We start from the raw sequence: 21,878 nt of genomic DNA, 5'->3' as shown, positions 1-21,878 counted from the left end.
GATTCGCTGGTGGTGATAACAATTTGTGTACAAAAACTTGCTGTTTAATACTGTGTATTAGAATTTTAACAGAAACAGATTGAGTGTAGTATAAAAATAAGCAGTTTCAAGACTAGGTAGGAATTTTTTAAAGCTATGCTCTTTTTCCCCTGTGGGTGGGGGTGGTAGAATACGTTGTAAGAAGTGATTAAAACGGGCTCTCAACTTATGACCATGAGGTCCTAGCTGGGTTTGGCACTATTTTCACTTACTTGCACCAGGCTCCTTACTTCCTGGCCTTCCTCTTGGTTTCTTTCCTTTCACTTTGTAATTAATGTATTTCCTGCAGTTCTCTCATTGTCAATTATCTCATTTCTGTTACTTGAATTCTGCTGAAATCTTGCTTTGTAAAGTACAAGTCTCCAAACCATGGATGAGAGTATCTACAAAATAGTTATTTGGCTGTGTGGGGTATTTTGCTGTCCCAAAGTAGATTTCTGACTTGATTGTAAAAAAAATACATTCTCCATCCTGTTGAGCATTTCCTGCTTGACTGTGTTATATTTTAAAATTATACTTCTAAGGTACTTGAAATGGGAAGCTGATTCTAATTTGGTTCCCTTATTTGAATCTGTTCCTCTTCCGTTCAAAGTTGTTTTTCCTGTTCACTTTCAGTTCAAATTATTAAAATGTTCCAAAGAGTAAGTCTGCTTCCATTTCTTCCCATATCAACAAATCATTGGTTTACTGTCCATTTCCTTAATAGATTTAATGATCCAGTTCATTACTATGATGAACAGGCACTACTTCCTTGCTGAAATGTTCTTTGTCTCTCACCATTCAGATATTCCACAGCCTACCCAGACAGAGATATTATAATTCTAGTAAAGAATCTTTACTTTGTCAACCAAGAATTTTTTGACCTGAAGACCTTCAAGGCATTGCCAGGTCTTATTCCAAGGAAGCTTTTGGCCAATTACAACCAATCAAGAGATTGAGGAGGATAATGCTGGTGACCAAACTTCGTATTTTCAGATTAAACGTGAAATCTGTACTTTTCTACGAGTGTGAGACATCGATAAAGATAACCAGTTGTTTGTAGATATTTATAAACGGCTGTCTGAGAAACATTCTATTGGCCTGAGGTCATCCCAAACGAAGTCCGACTCGTTGGCTAATGTTGATTAAGGATAGAAGGTTTCCACCTGTTCAATACATTGACATAGTGACTTAATTAAAATATCACGTATTTATATCATTATGGTACTGGTTTCGGCACCACCTGTGCCACTATCAGCCAATGAAAAATTTTCAAGGTATTTTAGGTAATTACATGAAATATTTATGCAGTATAAAAACATATACAGAAATTTTACAATTATATATATATATATATATATATATATATATATATATATATATATATATATACATAAAATCTGTGTGATTAAAATGCAAAGAACGATTAATCTTTTAAGATGTTAGACACATCATAAAACACAACACTTTCTTGTGTGTCAAAAAGATTTTTACAGCTAAAATATATGTGAATGGCCTTGAAGAGTACAAGGTGTTCCTTTTAAAACTTTATCTTCAGTTTTTAGACATTATCTGACGTACTGAACTAACTACTAATTTCTAGAACATTCCTTTTGTTGATGTGATTAGGGTGTTTAATCATTGTTCATATTTATATGAATCAGTTCCTCAATTTATTCCTGAAATTTCTATAATATGATTTTATTTCTGTTAAAATGTCACAGTCTTTGTGTAGCTATACTAAAACATCTCATACTTAATATGATTTAAGCTTGAATTCTGCAAATTTGTGTTGTTTGAAAAATTAATGTAAGGCTGAGGCTGTGCGTTGATAGATGAGATCTTGAGAATTTCAATATCAGGTGGATTTTGACAAGTTAATATTGATCTCGAACCAACACGGACCTAAAAATAGAGAACAAATTGTGAATTTTACATCAGAATTCCAAATTCAGAGAAGGCGCTTTTGAAAAGAAAAGAATATTGAGGTATGAAACTCACCTCTAACTCGAAGTGGCCAAGCGTGGTGTATGTAAGGAGCTGGAATGCAAAGTGTCAAGCGACAGCCTCCATGCATCAGCTGTTAGGTAGGGGGAGTTGCGGTAGCAGGAGAATGTAGGTCAGGAGGGCGTGGATTCTGCTGGGAGTAGTAAGCCAGCGTACTGCGTATCGTTTTATGAACTAATTGATTTTTAGATATTTTTAAATGATTTATCACCGAAATAAGTATGTCAAATAAAATTGTGGGTTTCTTGGACAGATCATTGAGATTGTAGTTAGGATTGTAATACTGATCTAATGCAATAAAAACATTGCTCTGTCAGGTCTAATAGCAGACCTTTGTTCACTGTTTCAATGATGTCCAAATCGTTATTGATGCCATTAAAACTATGTTTATATTCTTGTATATGCTGACCTATTGCTGAAAATCTCCTGTATCTAATAGCATTGACATGCTCATTGTATCTAATATTAAACAATCTCCCTGTTTGTCCAATGTAAACACTGGAGCAGTCGTCATAGTGAAACCTGTAAACACTTGATTTATCAAAAGGGTTGGACGCACTGACCAATTTAGAATTGTGAAAAATATCAAGATTTCTGTTGTTAGTCCTGAAATAAATTTTAGTATTTATTTATTTATTTTTTTAAATTTTTTTTTAATATTTGTTAGTCAGTAGATGTCAGGTTTGAACATGAAGGTTGCATAAGTTTTTGCCTTAGTTGTTTCTTTTTGTAACTTAGTCTTGGGTCAGTGTTTGAACTTGTAAATTATACGTTCTATAAAACCTTGGTTATAACCATTATGGAGTGCAATACTGTGTATAGTGTTTTAGACATAGGTACATTAAAGCTCGATGTATTAGACTATTATAGGTAGCTCTTTTGTGGCTAGGAGGGTGTATGGAATCTTGCTTGATCGTCGTAGCTGTAAGTGTTGGTTTTCTGTAAATTTTATATTTAAAAGAAGATGGAAGTCTAGTGATGGTTAAGTCTAAAAAATTTAGGGTCTTACTAGTTTCGAATTCTATTGTGAACTTGATATCTGTATCGATTTTACTGAGGTGCGTTAGGGTGGAAGGTGCATCAGTAATACATTGGTCCATGATTATAAAAGTATCGTCTACAAATCTAGACCATAGGACTATATTGTCAAATATCTTGTCTTTTTCAATTTTTGTATACTCTAAGAAATCTAAGTATATATCAGCTAGAATGCCTGATGCTGGTGAACCCATGGCCAATCCATCTTGTTTATATATTACTTTATTGAACCTAAAATAATTACTATTGGTTAGAAGCTTCAAAATGGGCATAATATAGTCTATTTCGAGTTGGCTAAGCAGATTTTTTAAAACAATTGGTATGACCTTTTTCTGGTTTAATATTTGCATACATATTAGTGATGTCGAACGAGTGCATTGTATGATATGGTTGTAATTTAAAGTTGTCCAGTTGTTTAATTATTTTTAATAGATTTGCTGGCTTGAAAGGTGTAATGCTTACTCAAAAATTATTGAATAAATTGTACCGTTTATATTGAGGGCTTGGTCTGAAATTTACTATAGGGCATATAGGAACTCTGTTTTTATGTATTTTTGGTTGCGCTTTTACAGTCGGTAGGCCAGGGTTCATATTAATAAGTTTGCTCTTTTCACTGTCTGTAAACGAACATGTAGAATTTTTAAGTATCTGTTTAAGTTGTTTTTGGATGGACTGAGTTGGGTCTTTATCTATAATTGTGAAGGTTTTATCTGTGAAAAAAAATTTTGTTTTAGCAATATAATCCACTTGGTCCAGTATAACAGTAGCGTTACTTTTATCTGCTTTAGTAATAATAATATTTGAATTTCTGATTTTATTTTTGAGTTGACAAATCTTTTTCCTGTCTGCGAGCTGCGATGTATTTATATTAGTCAGTGTACTGAAAATGTTATTTATTTGTTTTTTAGCCTCGTACCTGACTTCATCTTGAGTATCTGTAGGTATTTTACTAATAGCTGCTTCTGTCTCAATTATTAACTTTTTAGCCATATTTGCTATGTTATAACTGGGCCAGTTATATTTAGGACCTTTGGAAGGAAATTTTATTTCTTCTTGGTCAAAGTCAGTTTTAGATAGATTCACGAATGGCTGGTGAAATAGGGCTAAGTTCTGAGTTTGTGTGTTGTATGAGATTGCGTTTCTAAATGGCCTGTTATCCGAGTTGAATTCATTAAGAAGAGCCTGGAATTTTCTATCTAATGTGCTCTGTTTCTGGGAAAGTATATTAGTTAACGTGTTCTGAACTTTATCTTGAAAAATGTTCCATTGTGCAGCTGACAACAACTTGGAAACCTCAAGATGAGTTTCATACAAACAGCTGTTCAGAAAAGATTTTTTTCTTATGTAAAAATTTAAGTTCATTTTGGAGCCAAAGTTGATTAGTTTTCTCTGCACTTTTCTCTCATGTGTTTAAATGTGCCTTTGTTTTTTAAGAATTTTGGATTCAATTTATTTATGATCATTTTTTGATGAAATTAATGTCCTTGCCCAATTTTCCTATTTTAATACTGTACCAGGAAAAGTTTTTGAGGAAAGGGCATGAGTAGGACCTCAGGGAGTGGAACTTGGTTTTGGAGCCGATACAGAGTAGGATAGACTCGCAGAGCGACTAATAGATGGTTAAAAATTTTTTTTAACAATTTATTAATTCTTCACCCAGCAATATGATTATTGGACTCAAATCTGGCATTGAAATTAAAAGTTTGAACGTAATCTTCCTGAATTCTGTTCATGAAAATTAAATGAATATCACTGATTCCAAAGTCTTTCATATGTGAGAAGACAAGGTATTAGATTTCCACCTAAAGTCTTTCTAAATATGAGCACACACTTGTAATTGCAAATTGACATGAGAAATTAAATTTCTGTTAAAAGTTTTCAGTTTTTCAGTTTGTAAACCTTGATGTATAGTACACTTGAAAAGCCTAAAGTCTTTCTATGAGATATGAAAATTAAATTTGAAAATTAAATTAATCACTTCTGAGAAACTATGAGAACTCTGAAATATTTGTTCACACGCGGCACTGAAGTTTCTACTGTTCAAAATTAATGAGAAAATTTTAGTCAGTTTGTTACTACTCACTTAATGAAAGAAATGTTGCTACAAACGTTGAAGGATGGACATCTGGAATGTTCCGTGGAGAATCACGGTCTGCGATGTTCCCTTAACACACCACATGCTGACGTCCCCCGATGAGGTGATGACGGCTGGAACTGGATCATGTAGAATTGCAGCTCGTTAAGGTGATTTTTCGCACACGAAAAATTCACTTAGTGCGAGTAGTTATCACTGACACTGTCATTTACTGTTGAACACAGTTTATGGCGTAATTGAACTTTAAGATGTTAAATGAATAATCACAGTCCTTCCTGTATGAAATACTATTTAAAGTTGTTACTGAAACGTCCATAATTACACAGTTCACACTTGAAAAAGGCAAATCATAGTCTATAATCACAGTCTTCGAACACGGTCATTAAGTCACTAAGGATTATTTTCTGATTATCTTGTTATTATAACGTCATATTACTTCAGAAAAAGTTCTTAGTATTCACCCAGATTACTACTGTAAGTCGTATACTAATATGGCGTGAATAAAGAAACACAGTTCAATACTCGAAAAGAAATTAGTTCTGGTAATTCTACACATTAGTTTCTGTAGAAGTTCAATATCATGTGAAGTAAACTAAGTCTACACGTAATGATATATTCTGTGAACGTTAAATATTTGGTATTTGCACTTCAATAAGTTCACTCGTATTATATTCTCAAATGTCTTTTTAGAATTAGACTGTAGTCGCGACGCGATGTACTAAATACAGTGCGACGTCTTTTATAATTTTGTCGGTGATATAACTTCGTGTTCCGGAAACGTGATGGCAAGTACTTTCACTGTGACTGCGCGGACATACTGTACGAGGGTCGGTCTCTCCTCTGTCTCACTCACACACATCTGTGTACTCATCCTTGTACTGCCCTGCTCTGCTTGTTAGCCTTGACATATATATGCCGGCACTGGGAGGGGTGGTTTCTCTTGGCCATGTGACCGCCGCGTATGTATAATTTTCTTAGACTTTAAATTATTATAACTCAACAACCATGGGATAGATTAATTCGAAATTCACAGGGATTAACTTTTATGACGTCCGCTACAATTCAGCATTTGTCCCGTTGAAATTGGTTAAGGCGTTGGAAAGCTTGCGAAAAGAAAATTCTTTTCGAGAAATATCTCTAGGGGAGGTGAGCTTCGAGCGACAGATGACGTCACTTGACTTCGCCTAGTGCACTCGTGAAGTCTGACACCTGCTGGAACATTCCTTTATTTAAATGTTCGTACGTCGGACGGATATTTTATGCTGGAATAACGTTTCTTTCGATTGATATGGGCCAGGACATAGGCTTTCCTGGTACAATACGTAAGCCCATATAATAATGAGCTTTATTTTTTGCCTTATTTAATGTTAAAAATTTCATTATGGTCCGTATTGAATCGAAATTTACAATGTTGATTAAGGATAGAAGGTTTCCACCTGTTCAATACATTGACATTGTGACTTAATTAAAATATCACATATTTATTATTATCATTATGGTACCGGTTTCGGCACCTCCCGTGGCATCATCAGTCAATGAAAAACTTACAAGGTATTTTAGGTAATTACATGAAATATTTATGCAGTATAAAAACATGTACAGAGCATGCTATCCTGTGTTGTAAAATTTTACAATTATATATATACATAAAATCTGTGTGATGTAAATACAAAGACTGAATAATCTTTTAAGATGTTAGACACGTCATAAAACACAACACTTTCTTGTGTGTCAAAAAGATTTTTACAGCTAAAATATATGTGAATGGCCTTGAAGAGTACAAGGTGTTCCTTTTAAAACTTTATCTTCATTTGGCTGAATGGTCAGCATACTGGCCTTCGGTTCAGAGGGTCCCGGGTTCGATTCCCGGCCGGGTCGGCGATTTTAACCTTTATTGGTTAATTCCAAAGGCTTGGGGGCTGGGTGTGTGTGGTGTTTTCAAGATTAGAAATCATCGTAGGTAGAGCCCTCATCTTTACAGACATGCAGGTCGCCTAATAGGCCTTCTACTAGAAAAAGACCTGCACCAGGCCTCTCCGGAGGCCATACGCCATTATTATTATCCCAAACAAAGAATTGTGGGAGAGAACACACCAAAAACAAGCAGATTTCCAGATTAAACAATGTAAGTGGCAACGGACTGCATTCAGTTATACCATAGGGTCAGGCCATATTCCACAGCAGGCTCTTGACTGAAACCCACAAGGAAGAAGATACTGAGACAGACCAACAATGATCTAGTGTAAAACTATCGAACAGGGGCTGGTAGTGACCGGGTTCTCATGGAACCTGGTAAAGGCAATGAAATGATGTGATGGTGTTCTCTTGTGTCCAAGAGGCTTAATAGGAATTAAGTAGAAATAAACACAATTAATAAAGCTATGGAAGCAAGCCCTGCAGTGTATGGGTAGCTTGTCTGTCTCTTACACAGAAGCCCAACATCCAATTCTCAACTTGTACAAGGAACCTAATCCTGGACTGGGGACTAAAAGGGGGTTAACTCAGCCCTATGAGACAATCAGAATAGCTTTCTGATGTGAGGCCATCCTGAACCAGTCAAAAAAGCCAAGAATACAGCTGAGGATGTTGTTGTGCTGACCACATCTGGGCAGCAGTTGTCCTGGCAACCCAAGACTCTTAATGAGTTGTATGAGCCATAGGCCCAGAAGGTCTGGTTATGTTTGATGAAGCTGGAGGTATGGAATAAGAAGTCCGATATAGCGAGTACGGCATATAATGAGAACCCTGTTATACTTACAATGTTTTGCTGTCCCTTCAAAATTCCTATATTAAACTGTGTATTATCCTTCGGTTACAGCGAGAGCCCTATCACTGACGCATCCGTTATTACGAACGATTTTTCCGTTACCGATATTTATGCACCCCAGCGATTATTTTCAGTATCGTTTCCTCGCTATTCCCTTTAGCGAGTTCTCTCGTCGACATTCGAAGGCGATGTAAGAGTCGATTATTAATATTGCAAGTAATCAGCTTCATTTTCCGTATCAAATTCTAATCACAGAGAATTACAATAATTGAAAATCTTCCACCTGTTTGATACTTTTTATTTGCTTTTTAGCAAATTGTCAATTATAAACAGTACATGTTTTGTTCTCACTTGAGAACATCTTCAGCTGTTGTTAAGCTTAGATGAATCGCTAAGTTTCTGAATACATTGTTTGCAGGTACATAGTTCCTCTTAAAGACTATTTGAAAAAATGAAAATGAAAATGTTGTTAAAATGATGTGGGGGTTAATGGGTTAATGAAATGAGACTGTACGATTACATATTCAGCTTAAAAACTATATCTATTAATTAGAATTGTTACGGGGTTACCCGTGGAATGCAGAGGTAAAAGAAGGTGCAAGCTGGAATGGGTCTAACTACAATCCAAGAAATGAAATTAAAATTTTAACGAAGGTTATATTTTTGAAAATGGCAACTTAACAATTTCCACATAGAATTTGAAAATTTAACAAGAAGTCAACAAAATCAACAATCAGGTGCATGACTAGGAAAAGCCAAGATTCAGAACAATTCTGGGCCTTACGTGCCTCGTTTTACAATTTCCTTGGGCTCATAGCTCAAAACACACATCTACCAAAGGGCAGAAATCCCCTAATTACATGGAGCCCTTGCTCCCACCTAGCAATGTCAAGCCTCCTAGAGGCACATATCCAAATATAAGAAAGAGTTGACCCACTCTCAATTTTTCCGGCCTATTAAAGGCAATACCAGACTTTTACACAAAATTGCCATTAAGGCACAGCTTACATCAAATGAAACGGGGGTATCTTGTACCCAACCTAATGGGCCTTAGTAGAAAAATAACAGGTTAAGTTAATGGCCCAAAATGCAAAATGAATGGAGGCGAGAGTCTGCACTCCTTCAAGAAACTTCTTAAAACCTAAGGGGCACTAGGCCGATGAAACAGGGGCTATTCCCAAACTATGGAGGTGACTCGTCTACAGAATAAACTTAACACATTAAGGAAGAGTAGAAGAACGGTTACGAAAACGTAGTCACCTCAAATTCAAAATGAAGGGTAGCTCGAGAGGGTAAAGCACTCTCTATCCCCGATTTACAGTTAAAAATACATGAAGATTTACAAAACGATGGGAGATTACATGTTTATTACATAGCAAAGGTTTCAGACCTTCCCTGCAGATTAAACTGCTGAGCTAGCAAGAAATAAAGATGTTAGGTGGCCATTACCTTGTTGAAGAGCTGCTGCCGGATGAAAGAGGTGCCTCCCGCCTCCTGCTACACTTCCATACACTATGCTAGATGTTGTTCAAGTGGCCGAGAGACAGCAAAATCAGCAGTTTTTATACTCTCGGGGAAGATTCGAGACCTTTCATGAATAATTAAGACACACTCATAGGCGTGTTTATTGGGTAGCTTACAGTTACACATCAAAATCGGAGAAGAAAGACACTATTGGTCAAAAATTAATTACAGAAATTCTGGATTGGCTAAGTTCAAAACTGGTGGAAAGAAAAGATTTATATTGCCAACCCACAAATGAAAGAATGAAATTCAGTAAAGAACAAACTTATGAATACAAAATTTCTTCAAATAAAGTTCTTCCACTTCGCACCAGGGTGCATGGTCATAGTTTTTTAGTAGAGACATCTAGTATTAGTAGTAGTAGTATTTATTCATTCATCATGTCGTTTACATATTTACAGGACTCTGTTTTATATATACATAACTCTTCTAATAACATTATTACTTGAGAAATATTAATCTTATAACTAAACCACATATATTACAGAAGTAGTAGTATTATTATCAACATATTAATACTTAAAATAAATTGAATTTCTAACTATCTCTTGCACACATTAAATACATTATTATTATTATTATTATTATTATTATTATTATTATTATTATACAAAATCACACCAACCTCAACAGAGTCGAGTAGATATCAGTAAAATACCACGTAAGGTGAAACCTTGTGTGTGGTAATTTAGAATATTAATTACATAGTGAGAAATATATTTTAAATGATGCCTGAAATACGAGTATGGGTATGAGTGAATGACGGATATGATCAACAGCACATGGTGGAGCATTGAATAGAAATTGGATATGGTGACGTGATATTCTCATTTAGTTATTTCTTCCATAACAGTTTTATTATCCCTGACAAAGGATTTAAGACACTTCAGACTCATTTTCTGACCTAATAAAGTAGTTTGTAAAGAACCGGGAAGGACATTAAAGAATTTTGGAATGAAGTACAAGAAATTGCGCTTTGTTATGCTAAGTTTGGGTTTGTATAACATACAACGGTGGTTCATCTTACAGTGTGTTGAATATTCATGTTTAATGTTCTCAATTATATTTTTGTTTTTGTTAATATACCGGTATTTGTATATTTCAAGGGCATAGAGCTGTTTTACATTAAATATATTTGCTTCAGCATATAATTGACTACTTGGGTATAATCTTCCTTTCTGGTACATTATTCGTAATATAAGGTTTTGAACAACCTGTACTTTATTGATTACATTTTTGTAGGCTCCTCCCCATGCCAAAATTCCGTAGCTAAGAATAGACTGAACTAAAGCGTAATAAACCTCTCTTAACAATTTTATACTGGATATGTATTTTAAATTATGAAATATATAAACAGTTCTTCTGATTTTCTTTCTTAAATCTGTAATGTGACTTTTCCATTTCATGTTCGAATCAATTAATAATCCCAAATACTTAACATTATTTACTTTATAAATTTTGTAGCAGTTACAATTAAATTTACAGTTGATGTTGTGTACAATTAATTCATTAAAATCGTTTCGTGTATCTGTTACAGAAAAATTCATAAATTTTGTCTTTTTAATGTTTAGAAATAATTCATTATTATCTAACCATGCTTTAACTTCAAGCAGTACTCGAGTTGCTCTCTGTCTGACGAGATTCCAGCTATCACCCTCAACATAAATGACTGTATCATCTGCATATGTTACGACGTGCGTATGTTCGGCATTTGCTATTGTTTTCTCTAGATCATTAATAAATAGAATAAACAATAAAGGACCTAATACTGTGCCTTGTGGGACACCCTTTATTATCCTCATTGGTGTGCTTAGATGTTGATTAATTTTGACATACTGTACTCGATCTGTCAAGTAACTCTCAAGCAAATCCAGCACATTACCCCTAAAGCCGTATTTTTCCAATTTCTGGAGGAGCAAGCGGTGTGACACACTATCGAATGCCTTTTCAAGGTCGAGAAATATCCCTGTGGAGAGCAGAGAAGAATTGAGATTTTCGTATATTCTATTTGTTAAGGCGGATATAGCATCAGTCGTTCCGAGATTTTTAATGAATCCAAACTGTCTGGGCGAAAGTATTTGGTGTTTTTCTAAAAATTGGTAAATATTGTTCTTTAAGCATTTCTCGAATATTTTTGATATTGTTGTAGTTATCGAAATGGGTCTGTAATTTCTAATGTCACTAATATTTCCAGACTTGTGAAGAGGTTTTACTATTGTTGTTTTAAGCTGTTTTGGAAAGTAACCTAAGGTGAAGGAATCATTGATAATATTCAGCAACGGTTCCTTTAATGACTCTATATTTTCTTTAATAATTCGAGCCGAAATATTGTCTATTCCTACAGCTTTGTTTTCATGTACTTCACTCAAACATCTCTTCAGATCGTATTCTGTTACCGGTGCAAGGAAGCAAGTATGAGGGTTGCGAGCGATATTTAATGTGGAGTCGGAAATCTGTCTGTGATGCTTTGCTTTCTCAGTGGTTTCGTTAATGAAATAATTGTTAAATTTATTAGAAATATTTATGTCATCTTTCCAGATTTCACCTTTATATCTGATTTCCTTGATCTCTTCTTTTCTAACTGACCTTTGTGTTATTTCATTGACTATGCCCCAGACCTTACCCCGGTTATTTGAATTGCGATTGATCAGATTCCTATAGTACTCAGTTTTCGTTTTCATAATTAGATCATTTAGTTTGTTCCTATATTTCCTGTACTGTTCTTTAATTTCCAAGTTATCCTTATTTTTTAAATATTGTTGATAAAGTCGGTCTCTTGTGTGAATAGATTTTACCAAACCGTAAGAAATCCATTCTGTTCTTTTGACTTCCTTTGATTTCAATTTAACAGTGGACAGGCTCATGCAGCTTTTAATTGTATTGACGAATTTATCAAGTTTGATATCTAAATCACTGCTGTTTAAGATGTCTCCCCAATTTATTTTACTTAAATGATTTTTAAGCTCAAAATGATCTATTTTAAAACAGTTACGTCGAAAATTTTGTATATTATTAGGGACCGAGGCATTTTAAATGTTGAGACTTACTATTATAGGATAATGATCTGAAATTTTACTTTGAGAGATGATAGACAGAATGTCGTCATTTCTCAACCTACTTTTAATCAAAGCATGATCAATACAGGATTTACTTGTACCAGATACTCTAGTAGGATTGTTTATTAAGGACTGAAAATTTCTTTCTTGTACCATGTTGAGATATTCGTCACAGTCGTGTTCATTTAAAAGGTCTATATTTGTGTCCCCTATTATCAGTTCGGTTTCAACATGGCATCTATCTTGGATATAATGACCTAACGCACTGAGAAACCGCTGTTTGTGATATTCATGTGACCGATATACTCCTGTAATAGCTACTTTCTTGTTGTCATAGTTAATTACTACTCTGAGAAATTTAAAGTCATCGTACTCAATAATTTCCATTTCGTGCTCCAAACCATTTTTTACCATTAATACAACACCATCACATTTGTTAACTGAACCCTCATTGTAATAAGATTTATACAAAGCATGGTTACTTATATTTACATTACTCAGTGACCAACTTTCTGTTAAAATTACAACATCAAACCTATGATCATATGCTTTCAAAACAACGTCTAAAATGTTCTTATTTTTCCTTATGCTTCTAATATTAGTATGAAAAATTTGTAATGTACTTTTCCCTTCCGCATGCTTCTGCAATCTACTCGTGCAATCTTTGATGCCCCTTCTCGTCTCTGAAAGAGGTTGGTATGTTACATAATCATCTTCTAAACCTATTCTGACTATTTACAGGAAAAGGTTAAAGTCAGCTGTTAGTTATTACTAAGAAGGAAGTTACTGTAAGTACGGAGTTTGTACAGAGGGTTGGGACAAGGTCAGTGTCCAGTGGGGTACCGTAATTAACGAGCTAGTGAAGGTCAAGCAGGTAGACTACAGCCGTTCAGCCAAGCAGGGTGGAATGCATGAGCAGTGAAGGGGAGAGAGAGAGAGAGAGAGAGAGAGAGAGAGAGGGAGATGTGTCCTAGAAGAGGAAACAAAACTTAATACAAAGGGTTACCAACTTATGGGTTAGTAAACTAAACACAGGTTAGATATGAGTAAGCTCATGGAATGTCACTCATCTGCGTAGCGCGGTGCATGCTGCCATCAGCGGTCTTAAACAGGATAACTCCATCACTGGTCCAGACATTTCTGACGCCGAACTTGGAGATAGCCGCCTTCAGAACCGTCAGTCTGGCAGACGTAAGGTCCTCCCGGATCGTGACACGAGATCCTTTTAAATGCCTTTTCTTTGCGAATATCTCCTTCCTGCTGCGATAACTTGTCATCTTCACGATAATAGGCCGGGGTTTATTACCAATTTTAAGCCCGACTCTGTGGCTCCTGTCAATATCAGTCAATTTTATGTCGGCACCAATGTCACGTGCAACATTTAATACTAAATTGTCCGTGTCCTCATTCGACTCTTCGGGAATGCCAAATATGCGGAGGTTATTTCTACGCTGATATTGTTCCAAATTATCATAATTTGACTTCACTTCCGCTTTAAGTTCTGCGAGTTCCTTGTCTCTCTTGGCAATCTGATTCTTTAGGTCCTCACATGCATTTATATTGAACTGAACAGATTCCTCTAGTCTCTTTAACACACACTCCGTTATTTTGTCCACTATGGTACTCACAATTAATTCCACGAATACCTTAGACTGAAGTGTCTCTTCTATTATTTTCTTCACGGTGTCTTCTGTTGGGTTGGCACTCCTGCACTCGGCCTGCTGTTGATTCTTCTTCGTTCCTGGCGCCATTTCACTATTACACTAATTGCACGGCACTCGAACAAAGAACGAACTAATTGTTGATAGTACTTGATTCCACGATACAAATAGATGCAAGTTCAGAGTTTCTCCTGTAGAGGAGTACTTATTGGCGCAATATTTAAACTTGCGGCGTAGAGGTGTATCGCCCGGTACAAGAATAGTTGTTAAAAGTTTCAACTCTGTTGCACTAAAAATATTTGTTTGTCTTCCTGTTAAAAGGTTTTAAAAATAATTGGCTTCTTGACACTGTTCAAATTGTTGTTGAATGTTTATTTCTTTCACTCCTTCCAGGTAGGCTGTTATTTGTTTTTTGCTTGCAATCAGCTTCAAAATTCCGCATTAGACTCAATTTAGGGCACATCAAGCAAGCAGTGTCATCAGCATAGGGTTATCCTGGATGTGAACGGTCTTGTCAAGTTGAAGAGACTTCCATCAAGATCATACCTTAAATCAATGCCAGAGGTGATGGTTTATGATGTATCACAAAATATAGCAGCTACACACAGAGCAAAGAGTGTTTATACAAGTAGGTAGCTAATATGTTTATAACTGGCTTATTCACAAGATTTATTAGCATATAAGAAGACAATCACCATTCTGTACCAACGACTGCACTACTAATGAACATTAATATGCAGTTCTGTAACTGGTGTATTTTCAATCCATGAAGTCTCAAATAATCTTAATATTTAACTGACATCATGAAAAGGAATAAAGTATTTCACAGGGCTGAGTGACTCGACAGTAAAAGTGCTGGCTTTCTGAGTCCTAATTGGCAGGTTCAATCCCAGCTTAAGTCTGGCAGTTCCCTATGGGAATCAACATCTATATCAAATACATCAGCCTCATGTCGGCTGATTTACCGCTACGTAAAAGAACTCCTGTGGGACTAAATTCTGGCACATTCTGGGACATAAAATGAATAACAAGCCTGATTCACAATTGTCTGGCAATGCTTTCTTGACAAAGAAAATGGGAACGTACATTAAGTACTGGTAACAAAAACTCCTGGCAACTACTGTGGCACAGCTTGCTTTTGGTTCACATTATTTCAGAAATGTCCGGCTCCATGGCTAAATGGTTAGCGTGCTGGCCTTTGGTCAAAGGGGCCCCGGGTTTGATTCCCAGCACGGTTGGGAATTTTAACCGTCATTGGTTAATTTTTCTGGCATGGGGGCTGGGTGTATTCATTTCATTCATTTCATCTTCATCATGACGTGCAGGTCACCTACGAGCGTCAAGTCAAAAGACCTGCATCTGGCGATCCGAACATGTCCTCGGACACTCCTGGGACTAAAAGCCATACGCCATTTCATTTTTCAGTCCAGAAATAAAACATTATCTTTTCCTCTCCTAACCTCATGTATAAAGTGCTTTGTAGTAGGTCCCACACTCCTATGGCTATTTTTGTTTTTATGATGGAGGTAGGAATTTCAGGAAAATGTTTTTCAAGATCTGGGTATTTATTGCAGTCTTCCTTTTGATCCATGCTTATCTTTGCTGAGTGAGTTAGCTACACAGTTCGAGGTGTGTAGCTGCTAGTTTACATTCAGGAGATAATGGTTTGAATCCCACTATTTTCCAACCTTGAAGATGGTTTTCTGTGGTTTTTAATTTTCAAACCAGGAAAATGTTGGGGCTGTACCTTAATTAAGGCCACAGTGTTCTCCTTTTCTGTCCTATCCTATCACCACCATCAATCGGATAAGAACTGGACAAGGCAGATGTGGTTATCTGTTGTGCAAATGGGGTTGGACTAGGTCTGCAGATTGTGATTGTGGTGCCTCTTCTCAGTCAATCCACCACATTGTTGCTGACTGTCCAATTCGAGCTTTCAAAGGAACGCTAATGGACATTCACCGTACATCGGATGAAGCAGTTGACTGGGTCAAAATGCTAGACCTAGAGTTATAGTATTGTACGGACTTGTGACTACGCACATTTACCCTGAACTATATACATGTGTGTACATAGATTCATCATACGATAAATAATAAATAATAATAACCACCATTAGACTTCTCTGAATCAGTGTGATGTAAAACAAATAGAAAAGGATTATCATAAGGTTAGCTCAAGTTTTTGGAAGTTATTCAAACCTGGATTCTTCTCTTGAAATAATCACTGTTGATATTTCGTGACTCAGTAGACTTAAAAAAGTTATGTTCATGTGCTTCAATAGAGCCAAAAAAGGAAACAGAAAAATTAATAATTTAAAACGCATTACTTACAGGGATCGTGCAACCTGCTTAATATTATCAACGCTTTTTGGGTTCAGCGTATGGCACGTTTGAAAGTATTCCAGTGACTCTTGAATTTTTCCTTCGTGTCTCAAAATCAGGCCCTGTAAAAGATGCAAATAGAATTTAGGCAACATTAATGGATCTAACTGAAGTATTTATTACAGTTGAACCTTGTGAAACAATATCTTCTGTAATGTAACAATCTTGTTTAGTTTGATGAAGGATGTATTTTGTCTTAAACCTTATTTGACTGACAGGACTTTGAAGTCCTGGAACTTTTATGTTTAATTTAGTTTACTACTACTTGCTTTACGTCGCACACCGACACAGATAGGTCTTATGGCGACGATGGGACAGGGAAGGGCTAGGACTGGAAAGGAAGCGGCCGTGGCCTTAATTAAGGTACAACCCCAGCATTTGCCTGGTGTGAAAATGGGAAACCACGGAAAACCAACTTCAGGGCTGCCAACAGTGGGATTCGAACCTACTATCTCCCGAATTAATTTAGTTTAAACGATACATTCCTTAGATTACTACACTCCTGTAGGGACTCCTAGCTCCCTCATGCAAACTGAAGACAGTAGTACATTCAACTAGTTCCAAAGAACTGCAACAGATAGCAGCAAAATGCAGACCAGTGCACAAGGAAGCAACAAGTAGGTGCAGTGTACATGACTGGACTTACTTAAGGAAAAGCACAACAAAATAACCACCAGAATCTCAGACAGAGATGTGTGATATTACCATTTTGTAGTATCAGCTATGACTAGAGCTACAATTTTATAACTACAGTCAGGGACAGCTAAGCTAATAGAGTCTTCAACCTGGAGGTGTGTTAGATCCTCAAACAGCATCACCAAACGTTATGTGGTTATAGGGAAACCAGAAAATCCTATGGCTCCATGAGGAGGAGTGAGGTGGTTTGCCATTACTTTCCTCACAGGGCTAGAAAGTGTTACTATGAGTTGCACCAATCATAACATTACTAGTCATGCTCTGAGTGCCATTACTCAACACCACCCATACCTCAACAGCTTTCCATACTGTTACAGAATTAATAAGGCTGAGAATTTAGTGGAAGCTACATTTTGTTCTGGCCTGTGCAAACAGAGAGATGTAAAAATACTATATTCATCAAGAAATAGCAACAGGCAGAATACTACTTTTCAAAAAGGAAGTTAACTAGCATATCTTCTTGAGCAAATTTTCATTATGCACTTCAAGTTCTCTAATTTGGGTGGTTCAAGATACAGCAATTTACTGCAGCAGAAGACACCAAAAATCCTATAAGAGCATATACAAGAGTCCATCGTATCTTTCCAAAACAGATCTAGTATACAAAGTTGCTACTAAAATACTTAACAAGAATAAAAATAAGTGTTACAATGATCTGTATTGCATTTCACCATATAAACACTTGCCAAAAGTATGGCTTGCAACTGAGGTAACCAAAAAAACCATTTGTCCTTCTGCGATTCATTCCAGAATTTACAGTGAAGAGGATAAATACAGAATTCTGGTTGAGGAAGCTACAAAAGGTGGGTTGTATAGCTGTAAGCTTGACTTTAAGGGATGGTGGTTCGAACCCCACCTTCAACAGCCTTGAAAATGGCTTTTTGTGGTTTCCCATTCTCACAATGAGCTAATACCATGGCTGTACTTTAATAGTGGCTCCCAAGCCACATGAGTGTAAAGGGAAACGAGTTAACTGATAAGGCTGCCAAGGAGGCTGTTACATTGCCCCCGTTGCCTTACAGGGTTCCAGCCAGGGATATTTGCTCTCAGCAGAGACATCTGGTTATGTCCCATTGGGAGATAGAGTGGCAGGCCACCCTCTCCCAAATAAGCTGAGAGCGACGAAAGGAACTACGAAGGTATGGAAGACTTCGCTTCGAGCTTCTCAGAGAGAAGCTGTGGTATTATGTCGTCTTTGGATCGGTCACAGCATACTAACGCATTCCTACCTACTGAAGGGTGAATGCCCCTGGTATACTTGTGGTGTCATTTAACGGTGGCACACATCCTTACGGCGTGCATGGACCTGGCCAATCTGCGCCACAGTCTAAAACTCCCGAGTGCCATTTCCCTCATCCTACGAGATGACGAGCAGATTAACTGAGTTGAAACTGAAATGAGATAGCTTCAGATATTACAAGCTGGAATTGAAAAGGAGAGAGTTTCTATCTGAAGTCAACAGTAAATGAAGATGTGGAGATTAGCTTCGTACTTTTCATGTTTGTCCCCTGACTCATTTTTTACTGCTCCTTCTTCTGCTGATGCTGAGTTGTCATTGTATTTATCCCATTATGTGTTCCTATATGTTACCATCTTTCTACGTATCACTTAATATGGCACTTGTTTGTTCCTTTCCGTTAGGAAGTTAATTAATGGCTGAATGCGGAAATACGCCGAAGGATACAACTTAGGAGAGCATTACCCGTCACAGGATGTGGAATTTACTTTTCAACAAATGTATACCAATGAAGGCTAAAGGAAACAAATCCTTATGTCAACTATTCTACCTTTATAATACTGTACTGGGCGAGGTGGCCGTGCGTGTAGAGGCAAGGCCACGGCCGTTTCCTTCCAACTCCTAGGCCTTTCCTATCCCCTCGTCGTCATAAGACCTATCTGTGTCGGTGCGACGTAAAGCCCCTAGCAAAAATTATAATACTGTGAATCGTCTTTATTGTAAGACTATATTATGCTATAATAATGAGACGCGCTTCGTCCTGCTTTCGGGACATCTTTAGTCAAATAAGAACAAGACCCATTTAAAAAATATAGTAAGGACAAAGTTCAACTATTTGATAAAAGTCTTTGGATTCTTGTTGCAACACAATGTGTTGATGTCTTGTCATAAAACCTTTGGTAATACTGTATGTAAAAAAGTCATGGTAATGTGTTAGAAAGTTTTATGAAAATGCAGGCTCAAGCATGAAGATTATTATGTGTAATAACATACAACACAATTTGTACAACTGTATAATAGGAATGTAACTAAGAACTAGCCCATAATAAAGAACGACGAAAGTCAAATACAAGCAGCAGAAATTAATAGAAAAAGGGACAGACAGAAATGAAGAAATACGGAAACAAATTAAAGGTGCAAGGCGAGTAATTAAATGGAGAATAATTGATGGAGATGGTTTGGATTTATTAAGCTTAGTACACAAAAGAACACTCAATTCAACTCATGTATCCATTCAACATAGATCTCTCTGGAATTTTCACATACATTCTAAAACCTTCAATTATAAACACTCTCATTCAACATGAATTCTAGAAATGCCCAACATTCAATGGTAGCCACAACTAGAGAGTAAAGTATATAAGTTAATCCGTAAAGATGGTGTTTAAAAATTAGTTTTGAACTTATTTCATAATAATGAACTTACTAGTAGATAATTTGCATATTCACACATTCCATTACTCTTCTCAAGCTCCTCTTGAATAAGAACCTTGCAGATATCATACTCTTCTCTACAGTAATGATCATGGATAAGCCAGTTGCGAGTCTCCAAGCTCTTCAGTTCAGCTATAAAAAGAAACAATGCTAATAAAACTACATTTATATTACAAATTTAATAATATTTAAGAGAAACTCTATAAGAAAAAGAATCATACACTCATTTATACTGTGTACAGAGTATCTTTTTTTTTTGCTATTTGCTTTACGTCGCACCGACACAGATATGTCTTATGGCGACGATGGGATGGGAAAGGCCTAGGAAGTGGAAGGAAGCGGCCGTGGCCTTAATTAAGGTACAGCCCCGGCATTTGCCTGGTGTGAAAATGGGAAACCACGGAAAACCATCTTCAGGGCTGCCGACAGTGGGGCTCGAACCCACGATCTCCCGATTACTGGATACTGGCCGCACTTAAGCGACGGCAGCTATCGAGCTCGGTGTACAGAGTATCAAAGGCAACATATACAAGGGTAAACAAATGGCAGATGACAAAGTAATAAGAGCAGAAAGAAAAATAGAAAGGAGAGACTGGAATAAACATGAAAATACAAAAGGAGAAGGGCCCTCTGCACAATTGAGAAAACCTTCATTCTTGATCTGGGACCTGTAGAGTCAGACAAACACAACAAATAGAAAGGAAAAAGAAAAGTAAAGTAAGTACTGCATATGCAACCGATAGAAAACCAGGAACCTATTGTAGACACAGAAGGAGATAACAAACCCAATAGGTTGTAAATATTGAATGGGAAAAAAAACTGTACGCTATACTGTGTATAAAAATCACAGAAAGCTAGTATGGAGGATAGGAATTCACACTAGGATAAAGAAATGCCAACCCCCTGTGGGTAGGGGATGCAGACGCAGACGAAGAATACACCTACGGTATCCCCTGCCTATCATAGGAGGCAACTAAAAGGGGCGACAAAGGGATGATTGTATTAGAACCATGAAACTACTTGTGATTAGTACCATCACACGGAGAACACCATGGGTCACCTTTACTTGCGAGTAGTACCACTATGTAAGGTACTGTGATTAGTAGCAGCAGAGAGTGGTTCAATGTGGGTTTCCAGTACCTGTGATTAGTACCATTGTGAGAAACACCACGGGTCTGGGCGTTGCCTGTGATTAGTACCACTATATGAGCGATGCCGTGAGTCTGCGTTGCCTGTGATTAGTACCCACTGTATGTGGAACACCACGGGAATACCGGTGCCCATGATTAGTACACCTAGGTGAGGAACACCATGGTCTTGCGTTGCCTATGAGTGGTGCCTTTATGTGAGAAACACCATAGATCTGCGTTACCTGTGCGATGTACAATACTTGTGAGGTGTACCATCATGTGTGGAACACTGTGGGTCTACGCTACTTTTGATTAGTACCCCAACATGACAAATCCCATGGTTCTACTTTACTTGCGGTAAATACCATTATCAGGGGATTTTGGACCCCTTTAGACAACAAGCATCCTCGATTCAGGACTGTGCTTTAGAAGCAGTCTCTTGGTCAGTAATACTATTCCACGAACCTACTACACCTGCGTAGAGGTGATACTCCCACGTGGCGCGTCCCAGGTGGCGGATAGCGGGGTCCTAACCAGCTTTCCGGCAGACTTGAGGGAAATAATATACCTCTCGCGGACCAAACACACTACCCCCTGCGGGTGGGGGACGCACATGTAGAATACACCCGCGGTATCCCCTGCCTGTCGTAAGAGGCGACTACAAGGGGCGACCAAGGGATGATTGAATTAGAACCACGAAATTACTCTTGATTCGTACCATCATGCGGGGAACACCATGGGTTGCATGTACTTGTGAATAGTATCACTAAATTGGTACGAAATAGGTTTGTGATTAGTTGCAGTAAAGAGGCTGGCCTGGGGGTTTCCAGT

General features: G+C 37.1%; 1 protein-coding gene across 1 annotated transcript in view; it reads right to left on the bottom strand.

Moving 5' to 3' along the window:
- Nucleotides 1–21,878, bottom strand: part of BBS4 (Bardet-Biedl syndrome 4) — a 200,309-nt gene that overhangs the window by 134,812 nt on the left and 43,619 nt on the right. Inside the window, exons 2-3 of the mRNA XM_067146246.2 lie at nucleotides 19,910–20,049; nucleotides 16,500–16,612 (exon numbers count right to left, since the gene is read on the bottom strand). Coding sequence (XP_067002347.2) covers nucleotides 16,500–16,612; nucleotides 19,910–20,049 — 253 coding nt within the window. The remainder of the gene's footprint in view (nucleotides 1–16,499; nucleotides 16,613–19,909; nucleotides 20,050–21,878) is intronic.

Source organism: Anabrus simplex, chromosome 4 (assembly GCF_040414725.1).
Source record: "Anabrus simplex isolate iqAnaSimp1 chromosome 4, ASM4041472v1, whole genome shotgun sequence".
Lineage (NCBI taxonomy): Eukaryota > Metazoa > Arthropoda > Insecta > Orthoptera > Tettigoniidae > Anabrus > Anabrus simplex.
The sequence above is the reverse complement of the archived record's forward strand: the minus strand, read 5'-3'. Positions and strand labels throughout refer to the sequence as shown.